Below are 10,602 nucleotides of genomic sequence, written 5' to 3' on the forward strand. Positions count from 1 at the left end.
AATCAACAACCAGAAGTCCAAACAAAAAAAACAACTTTTAAGCTAAAAGCCTAAAATACGAGGGCTCAAAGAAAAAGACCCTGGTAAACATTAGAGTTTACTACGCTTATGCCCCCGATAACGATTGGATACAGGCGACCGTCCTGTCCGGTCGCACCTCCCATGGGGCTGCGAAGCTGTGCGGCCCGCTTCCCCTCATGGTGCATCTAAAATTACTCTCCATCGTTGAGAACGGACGCACTTCTTTTCCTCCCAGCCAACACTGCTCCTCTCCATCGTGTGCGTCGCTCGCTCTCTCCATGACAGGCAGCGGCCCGCTCCTCTCCATCATGTGCGTCGCCGGCTCCCTCCCTGTCCAGCGACGGCACCCTGCCCCATCGCGGCAAATCCTCCTCCCCCACCGCGGCATCCCCCTCCCCCACCCCGGCGGTACCTTCTCCCACACTGGCGGCTCCTTCACACACCCTGGCGTCCTCCTTCCCCCACCCCGACGGCTCCTTCCCCCACCCTAGCATCCTCCTCCCCCACCCTAGCGTCCTCCTCCCCCACAAGGAGCTCTCAACGCCCTTAGATCCGGCGGCCATGGCGCTCCCCGCGCCAGGCTCTCTCCCCCCTGTGTTGCAATTGTATGTTTCAATTGTTTCAAACATTTCAAAGGTATGATGCAGTTGAATCATATGGATGTTGCAAAAGTAGATGGGGGATGTTGCAAGTGAAGGCATGTTGCAAGCATTTGTTCAAAATATTTCACCTGTTTCTAGACGTATGTTGCAATTGTTCTAATCTGGATGTTTCATATGCTTCACACAAATGTTGCAATAATATGTTCCAAGTGTTTCAGTTGCTTTGGTCTTATGTTGCAGCAGTTGTTCCATGTTGTTTCAAGTGTTTTATTCGAGCGTTGTTTCATATGCTTCACACTAATGTTGCAATAATATATTCCAAATGTTTCAACTGCTTCAGTCTTATGTTTGCAGCAGTTGTTCCATGTTGTTGCAAGTGTTTTATTCAAGCGTTTTGTGTTGTTCGGCCGGGGGGGGGGGGGGGGGGCAGCCGGTGGACAGGATGCGTGGCCCGCCGGCGGCCTAGCAAACAGAGGCACTGGGGGGGTGGCGGACGGGGGTAATGCGGTCAGGGGGACGCTGGGGCATGCTTGTCGCGTGCGTGGGGCGGTGCGAAGGCGGACGCGGTGGGCTACGGGCGAGCTGGGGGTGTGCGGCTCGCCGAAGGGCTAGCAGGCTGGGCTGGGGGCGTGGGCAAAAGTGGACGCGGGGGGTTGAGCAATTGAGTGGGCGTCCGGACACTAGATTAGCCATTATGCCCCTTTGGAACACGGTTTTTTTCCGGCTCCTGCGTTTTTCTTGTGAAAAATAAACTGAATCCTGCTGAGCGTGAAATTTCTATACAAATCTTGTAAAATTCATGTGTTTGAGTCCTTAGTAAATTGTTTGTTTTTAGGATCAGCGAAGACGAAGGCGAAAGATCATCATAATTGGGTTTGGGCCCAACTGGAATGCTCTGGCCCCTAGGAGAAACCGCGAACCCTGCACACAAACGCAACGCGCACAGCTACTGAAGCTAGGTCAGCTCAACGCGCACGCGTCCAGGTTCCAACAGCACGACGCAACCGACCCCACCGGCCCTTCACGCGAAGCATCACCGCGTAACCTAACTCGCCGCTGATCCGCAAGTCGTCCTCTTCGTCTCCGCTCGGCGATCGATCGAAGAGGGGGAGGGAAAGATGGCGGAGAACCCGCAGCTGTTTGGGAGCGGGATGCCGGTGCCGTTCTACGGCGAGATGTTCGTCCTCGCCAGGGACGGCGTCGAGTTCAACGTCGACAAGATCCCGTCGTAAGCACCCTCCCGCCTGCTGATTTTGCGATGTAGATAGGGATTCCGGTTTCCGGATGGGGATTTAGGGATTACCAGACCTAGTTTTCTAGGTTTTCTTGGGGTGCAAAATAGTCGATTACAATGGATTCCGGTTTCCGGATGGGGATTTAGGGATGACCGGAGACTAGTTTAGTCAAATACAATGGATCGAAGGGGACGTGGAGTCGGCCCAACATCGAGGGTGGTGCGGGATGGGTACGCTAGAGGTGGCGTGGTGGCCGGCCTGAATTGAGCCCCTCGGAGGGGTTTTCCGCTTGGCAGGTCCTGCCGCGGATTGTCATTGGTCCGGCTTCCGGCCCTTTGTCTGGTGACGAATCTGGTTGGTTGGTATATTACATCGATATGTTTATGCAAAATAAAGCTACCATGTGAATTTGAGTATGATCTGTACGATTTCATCTATTTACTTTTTTAGAGAATTTGGAGCGCCGGGTGGGAAGAATTGTTGTTATATGAGAAAGGGGGAACTGTCTATCCTCGTATGGTTGATATTTAATTAATCTTTCATAGGCTACAACAGAAGTACAAAAAACAGTAGTAAAATAGTTTTTCTTCTTACTTGTAAGATTGAGCATCATTTGCCATCTCATTTGGCCATTGCCCACTTTACTTGATAGGTGGGTTTAATCTCCAGATAAGTCTTAAACCTATGCTTGTATTGGAAGCTTCATCTTTTTAATAGTTGCTCTTGGCAAACATACCTAACCATTTTTTCCTAATGCTGCTTCTCTTGTTATTATCAATCAGAGCTCCTGGCGGTCAAGTGAAAACTAAAGGCACAATTTACCTGTCTAATATAAGGATGGTGTTTGTTGCCAACAAACCTGTTGGCAACTTCTTTGCTTTTGATATGCCACTGGTAAGTAATGCCATTCTAAAAGAGTAAAAGTTGGTTCTTTGTTTCTGCTCTTGTATAATTTGAACAAAATGCAAGGGCAAAAGCTCAAAACAAAAAAGGATAGGAAAAAAAGTGCAATGCACCAAAGCTATTGACAGACCATGATACGACAATCACTAACAATCAGCATTGAAGTTCTACTCCTGTTCATTGTTAATTTGTAATGTTGCGCATATGACGATATGACGATTCACCCCTTCTGTCGTATGTAATGCTGTTTTAGGAAAAGGTCCCCAGCATATGCTAATCTTTGTATCTTGATGATTTGTATTATTGACCTAATTCTTAAGCTTTACTGCATTTTTCTTAATAAAATTTGCTTGATAGTGGAGGCATTTCACTAGTATGTTATTACAAAGAAAATAGTCTCTCTAATCCTGTCCAAAGTGCCTGGAGGAGTGGAGGCAAAGCAAAACCTATAAGACAGATGCTTACGTGTGCTAACATCTAGGTGAATGTAGTATCTTGCTTGCCAAGTGAAACAAAGAAATGGAATGAGCTAAAAGAGTAAAAAGAAAGGTCCTGTTGAATCTAGTTCAAATCAGTTTTTAGCTATAAAGGGCTTTTCCTTGAGAAGTGGTGCCTGCTAATATCACACATTGTATTGCTACATGGGTAATCTCATCCACTGAGATCCAAAAGACATTCAAGGACATTGTAGCGATCAACTCATCAAAAGTAATATAATTTCATCAAATGCTTGATGGATTTTATTGGACAACAATTGTTTATATATCAGTGCAATGTGGGGTTTTACCATATGCTTTTTAAATGAAATTGCAACTGGTATGCCACTTCTTTACTAAATTTAGAAGGCCTTTTTGGCTTGTTGCTTCCTTATCATGCAACCTGGCTTTTGTTGAGCACTTGAGCTTGTGGGCTGTTACTGTGTTAGGTGATTATCGAGCAACATGGGGAATATTTTGTCTACCGATATAGTGTATAATTATATGGTGATTCTTGGTGGTTGTGGTGTCTACCGTGTGTCACGGTGGCCAGCACATTTTGTTAGGTGCTCAAGTGCTGGTTCTTTTTTTTTAAAAAAAAAGCCTAGGTGCTTTTGCCTGATTCAGGGTTACTTTACATGTTGGGACTTTGAAGAAATGGTTTCTTCACAATATCAGTCTAAATGCTCTTCCTTGCTTAACTCTGCAGTTGTTTGTGCACGGTGAGAAGTTCAACCAGCCCATATTTCACTGCAACAACATCTCTGGATACGTTGAACCAGTGAGTATGATGGAATGCTTGGCAGAGAATACATCTGAGATTCGGTCACTAACATCGAATGTTCCAATGCAGGTTGTTCCAGACAATCAGAACAGGGCCCTGTACTCAACTCACACCTTCAAGATCTTGTTCAAGGACGGAGGCTGTGGTACTTTTGTTCCTCTCTTCCTGAACCTGGTTGCATCTGTGCGGCGCTACAACCAGTTTGAAGCCCAGTCTGCTGCTAACATGGCACCGCATGTGGACCCTCTGCAAGCTGCGCAGACTCCTGTTGATGACATGATGCGTCATGCGTAAGTGCTCACAATCTAACAACTTCTACTCTTGGCTATCCGCTGTGAACTCATGTTAGTTGATATATGTGCGCAGGTATGTCGACCCAAATGATCCTACTAAGATTTTCCTTCAGCAACCTGCGCCAGAATCGCAGCTGAGGAGGAGAAACTACCATGGCCCAGCTGATGCGAATTAGGGCTTGGCTGGATTGGCGAAACTCATGCTCAATTAACTGTTGTGTCCATTTGAGCATTTCACGTATCCCTGCGGTTCATCACAACTGACTTACATATTCGGTTGTCCCCGTGTCCTGTGACCATACATCGTACATAATGTTGTGAGCTCTCTCAATAAGTGATGTACATAAGCAATTAAGCAGTGGTGTGTTCAAATATTATTGGGATATAGCAGTGGCGTGTTCAAATATAATTGGGATATATTTTTTTTTATAATACGCATCTGTATTAGGTAGGGAAAATATACACCAAGTTGTACGAATAAAGAAACGTACGTAGAGGATACAAAGGCAGCTGTGCCAGCCAAACTTCACAAAGGACCCTAACAAAGAGAGAATTTACACCGATGCCCCTGGATTCTTCGCGAACCAGCTGCAGTAACCTTCTTGTCGGTGTTTTGAATTGACACCAACAAGTAAATTTCTAATATTGCGTGTCTGGCTTGGATGGTGTGCTAAAAGGAAACGAGGTTTATACTGGTTCGGGCAAAATGTCTCTACGTCCAGTTCGTTGCTCCTACTCGTATTAATTACTAGCACTGAAAGTTCGTAGTAGGGGTTACAAACGGTTGAGAGAGGAACAAGTTCCAAGTCTCTGATGAAAAGGGTCAACGGGTGCCGGGAGCTCAGTTGCTGCTCGGTTGTATGTTCAGGGTTCGACGAGTTGATTGGATTCGAGTCTCCTGTGATGTGTTGTGATGAGTTGTGATGTCCCTAATAGGACGCCCTGCTTTCCCTTTTATAGGCCAAGGGAAAGCAGGAGTTATAGCGAAGGGAAAAGGGGAGAACGAGAAGGAGAATAAGTTCTCTAGGATCGGCGCGTCCTTCTTCTCTTCTATACGGGTCCCGCCGACCCTATAGACGTCAACAGGGATAGCTTTACATCGTGGTCCTGTCCGTCACTGGCGCCACGCGCAGGCGTCGTCTCCCGATCATAGCGCTCCACTCCGTCCTGGCGGACATCGTGGAGAACTGACGCGCCTGTTAGTGTCCGTACGAGGGTTAGGCAGAACAGCACCGATTCGTCTGACGCTATTCCTGATGTGAATCCTCAGGTATGGCCCATCACGGCCACAGGTTATATCGGGGCGTGTCGGTTACCTCCTTGGTGTCAGAGCTTTGACCTAGGCCCATACGCTTGGACCTGGAGTGGTCGGTGGCGGTATGAGTCTTCGTCGGACGAGACGGAGCCCACGGCCTCGGGATCGGGCGAGGCAGAGTTCCTCCCAAGAGGGCGGGCGAGGTGGAGTGCAAACCCAAGGCTCGGGCAAGGCAGAGCCCAAACCCAAGGGTCGGGCGAGGCGGAGCCCACGGCCTCAGTGTTGGACGAGGCGGAGCCAACCCTCAGGGGTCGAGCAAGGCGGAGCCCACGACCTCGGTGTCGGGCGAGGCAGAGCCAACCCTTAGGGGTCAGGCGAGGCGGAGCCTACGGCCTCGGTGTCGGGCGAGGCAGAGCTAACCCTCAGGGGTCGGACGAGGCGGAGCCATCGGCCTTGGTGTCGGGCGAGGCGGAGCCAACCCTCAGGGGGCTGAGCGAGGCGGAGTTTGTGCACCTGGGGGTCGGTCGGAGCTGTAGTCACGCTCTTGACTGCTCGGACGAATCAATGTTGATGGTTATTAGCTCCTCATCTTTGGGTACCCTACTATTGGTCCTTGACACTCCTCGTCGCCGCCCATCACCGTCGAAGAAGAAGACAAGCCTCACCATGAGCTGGAGAAGCCCCATCGCACAAAGGCTTTGGTAGGAGTCGAAGTTGAAGAAGTCGTCGGCGTTGAAGAAGTTGGCGGCGGTCACCCATCGACCGGGGCCACGCCCCAAGCCCTCCAACTCCTAGATCTGAGCTCTCCATCGACAACCACCGTCGCTGAGGGAAGAACGAGCTAGATCCAGCCGGCCACCATCCGCAACACCCGCAGCAGACCCCGCATCCTTGAAGAAAAAAGGCCAGGAACAACATCACCTGAAAGACCACAAAGCTCCGGCCCAAACTCCTGTACAAAGGCTCCTGAACTCCTTGGTGGCACCGGAGTAGTTTGAGCATTATTCCCCGCGACGCCGCCACCTTCGCCTCGTCGACGTCGCCTCGAAAGACCCCCACCCCCTAGTAACCCTCGCTCCACCGATGACCACTGCCGGCAAGCGAACCCTAGATCTAGACAAACACCTACCTATACTATATACATCCGCACGGCGGTTCCCCGGCCCTCCTCCCACTCCGATGCCTCTCCGGCCACCGAAGGGGGAGGAGACCGGCGGAATCGCCGCCGACAACGTTCGTTGTCTCTTTGTCGCCCTTGGCAAACTGTAGCTAGGGATAGAAGAGTCGAGACGACTCGCACAAAAACAAAAGAGACAGAACAGATTTGCTGAAAGCAACAACTATTGCTGATTTGCTGGTGCTTCATGTTTCTCTGAATCTATCCTTGTTCTAGGCTTGTTGGAAACTAGGAATCGTATATATTTTGATAATAGTGGTTTCACAATCAAAACTGTTTTTCTTTCGGTCGCTAATGGCCAGAAACCGGACATGCATGTTTTGTGATCACCATCATATGACTGATACTGACCATCTCGGTTTAACATTATGCAAATATTTATCACCTGAAGAGGCTGGGATGCTGGCCAAATAGCCGTTGCGCCGGTTCTTCCGCTCCTCCGTCCCCAACTCTCTATCGGCGGCTATCGACTGTTGTGCCAGTTTTTCGGCTCCTCCGTCCCTATCGGCTATCGCGGCGCCCATACCTCTGTAAAATCTGTGCGTGTGCGTTTGTGCGAAGGCCGTGGGCGACTGGGCATCATTGCCTGCCTTTACCGAAGCGGGTTGGGACCAGATCGCGTTCTTCCTGCACGATCCGTCACTGGAACGGCCCGCGCCACAAAGATTACAACCCGTACGCTCATGGAGGCCCGTCCTGGGGTGAATGATATGGGGCCCAATCTGACACAGTCCAACTTATTTAACTACTACGTGCTATGACCTAGGGCTGGCGACCTCGGCGGCGATACCGGCGACGAGGGTTCTTGTTCCCGTGCCCTCGAGGACGGGGGATTTTCACCGTGTCCGGGTGAAGCTGATGGTAGGTAAAGCCTTGATTAGGGTGGTAACTCTTGCTCCAGAAGAGCAGGCCAAAATTTTGCTCCAAGTGAAGTATGAGAAGCTTCCTCGATTCTGCGCTCATTGTGGTTTGATGGGCCATGTCCACTTGGAGTGTGGTGCGGGGGAGTACGCAAAGAAGGTTCTTCATTATGGAGTTTGGATGATTGCAGAGGCAGATACTTGGCACCCAGGCACCCCGAGGTTTCGATCTTCATTGCCTAGTGACCGTGAGGTGCCGAGGGATGGTGCTGGACGTGGTAGAGGCGGACCGGCTGCCCGTGCTCGAGCGACGGAGCACGGAAGAGGCAGAGGCCGTGGTGGCTGGACTAGAGTGCCGCGGGGAGGTTTGTGGAAGGAGAAGAACAAGGACGCGGCTCCTTCCGAGTGATAGTTCGGGCTCCAGGAAACGCCCCTTTGCCGAAGTAGGGGAGGAGTGTCCTGAAGACCAGGACCTGGCTGACACGGCCTCAAGCCCTATCAAGACGACACCTGCGGCGGGTGGAGGAGAAGATGAATCCAGTGCTCACGAGTCACAAACAACTGGTGTTAGAGGACGAGCCAAAGGTTCCTCCCCCACCGCCGGCCTACACATCGCCCCGTGATATTAAGCGAGCGTGGAGGACGGAGGAGAAGAGGGGCAATCCGAACAATAATGATGGGGCGGGCTCCCTTGCGGAGCACCGTCAGTCCCCATGAGTTGTTTGAGTTGGAATTGTCGTGGAATTGGCAACGCCGCGACAGTTAAAGAGCTTCGCGATCTGACGAGGCAGGTTGCCCCTTGTGTACTTTGTGTTCTAGAGACTCAAGTACACAAGGCGAGGGTGGAGCAGTTGAAAGGTACATTAGGATTTGATAATTTCTTTGCTGTAAGCAGTACAGGTCGCAGTGGCGGTCTAGGTATCTTTTGGATGAATAATATACATTTGAAAATTTTACCATACTTACAATATCACATCGATGCGATCATAAAAGAGGGTGATTGTGAGCCCTGGAGACTAACTTGTGTGTACGGGGAGGCACAGTTAAGCGAGCGTCATAACTCATAAGACATGGAGCTTGCTTAAATTTATTCGTGCATCGTCATCGCTTCCGTGGGCGTGTGTTGGTGACTTTAATGAAGTCTGTGGGGGTATTAACCCCTATACCCTTACGGCTAGGCTTGGGCCGGCCCGGGCCAGGGGGTCTAGCCCACTAGAAGACGACGCGTGGCCCGGCCAATCTGCTCGGAGTCCCGCGCAAGGAATCAAGGCAGACCTGGAGATCAAGCAAGATCCTGATCAGTTATAATAGGAATCCTTATCCGGTCACCTATGGCAATTATAACTGGTTAGGATTAGTTTCCAGATCTGTAACCCTGCCCCCCAGACTATATAAGACGGGCAGGGGACCCCTCTTAAAAACATCTCTCATTGACATACAGCAATACAATCAGACGCAGGATATAGGTATTACGCCTTCACGGCGGCCGAACCTGGATAAAACCTCGTGTCTGTCTTGCGTCACCATCTTGTTTGTAGCTTGCGCATCTGTCTGTCGACAATCTACTACCTTGGGCATACCCCTAGGTAGACTGCCGACCATATTTCGTCGATAGTGGCGCGCCAGGTAGGGGGTGTGCATACTGCTCCCCAGAAGAACAAGATGGTCATCATCCCCGGTTCTATGGTTACGCCAAACGGCCTCATGTTCACCATCGGCTAGATCACCTGGACCATTGGCTCCGACAACTTCATCGCCATGACCACGGAGGAGGCGCGAATCCGATCTACATCGATCACTGCTTCACCGGCATCGGCTATGGCTCCGACCACGTTGGATCTGGCTCCGACTACACCAGCGTCGTCTTCAGCCACGCCGACAACCCGTCGTTCGCTTCCTCGCTACAAAGGGAGGCAGATCGACAACACCGACCTGCTCGACTCCATCGACCGGGTCGGCACCAAGCTTGCTGAAACCCTAGCTCTGGTAAGTTCGATTCAAAATCAACCTACCGTGCAGGTAACCACTACCCACAATAGATCTACCTGACCAGCTCGGGCCAGTCGTCTTGCATGACTCGGTACGGATCTCGTGGTCATGTCTACTCCTAAAGGGCGCTCCATTCGTCGCCGATCAGCCTCCGCAACGGGTCTCTGGCTCTCCGAGTGCGAAGCCTTGATGGAGAATTACCAGGCTCAGCCCTATGGCCTGCGCAACTTTGTCAACATGGTTCGGATTGAGGAGAATCAAGAAGGATCGGTCCACACAGTTCAAGAGGGCGGCTCAAGCTCCCCGTCCGGCATCGCATCTAATGGCTCCGTCCACACTGAGCTCTAGCATCGTGACGATGATGAAGTTGAATACGATCTGGATATCCCGGACCACTCCCTGGGGTTCCCACGATTTCCATCCTTCCCAGCAAGGCGAGGAGGCTTGATCAATATCGTCAGTAATGACAAACCACTGGCAGTTGGCGAAATAGAATAAGAAAGGCTAGCACACGAAGCATGCAATATTGACCAGTTTAATCATAGACAAGCCAAAGCCGAGGCGGAAGAGGAGGCACGACGCATAAGGTTCCAACCACGCGACCTCAACAATGCCTTTGATAGGGTAAGGGAAAAGTAGGCCTTTAGGACTCCAAGCACCAACGTAGCTATTGCTATGGCAATAATACAATGACTACCTGATACCTCAGAAACCCAGGCAATTCGTGATGATGTACAAGCCTACCTGACGGCTGCTATGGCCTAGACCGCAGAGATTGCAAACCAAGCTCGGGCTCCATCCATCTCAATCGAATCAAGCCGCAGTCGCCAGTACTCAAGTCGCTCATAGTTACCCAACCAACGTGGCTCGCGCAACAACGACCCATCAGACAACCGTCAAGGCAGAAATGGTGGTCATGATGGTGGTCGGGATGACAACCGCCGCAACAACCGGGACGATAATTGACGAGACAACCGTGACAATCACCATGGTAACCACGGTCGCAG

General features: G+C 50.8%; 1 protein-coding gene across 1 annotated transcript; it reads left to right on the forward strand.

The window, feature by feature from the left end:
- The first annotated feature begins 1,536 nt into the window (after positions 1-1,536).
- Positions 1,537-4,723, forward strand: LOC136546590 (UPF0664 stress-induced protein C29B12.11c-like). Its single transcript, XM_066538562.1, has 5 exons — positions 1,537-1,851; positions 2,641-2,752; positions 3,947-4,018; positions 4,091-4,311; positions 4,388-4,723. Exons 1-5 carry the CDS (start codon positions 1,742-1,744, stop codon positions 4,488-4,490), a joined length of 618 nt encoding a protein of 205 aa, XP_066394659.1. The 5' UTR covers positions 1,537-1,741; the 3' UTR covers positions 4,491-4,723.
- The last annotated feature ends 5,879 nt before the right edge of the window (positions 4,724-10,602 follow it).

This window comes from Miscanthus floridulus, chromosome 3, assembly GCF_019320115.1.
Source record: "Miscanthus floridulus cultivar M001 chromosome 3, ASM1932011v1, whole genome shotgun sequence".
NCBI lineage: Eukaryota > Viridiplantae > Streptophyta > Magnoliopsida > Poales > Poaceae > Miscanthus > Miscanthus floridulus.

Excerpts from the sequence above, each read along its gene's own strand:
- LOC136546590 (XM_066538562.1), top strand. The coding sequence starts at position 1,742 with ATGGCGGAGAACCCGCAGCTGTTTGGGAGCGGGATGCCGGTGCCGTTC. Across the intron at positions 4,019-4,090 it reads TCTCTGGATACGTTGAACCA|GTTGTTCCAGACAATCAGAA; the intron begins GTGAGTATGATG and ends GTTCCAATGCAG. Across the intron at positions 4,312-4,387 it reads GATGACATGATGCGTCATGC|GTATGTCGACCCAAATGATC; the intron begins GTAAGTGCTCAC and ends ATATGTGCGCAG.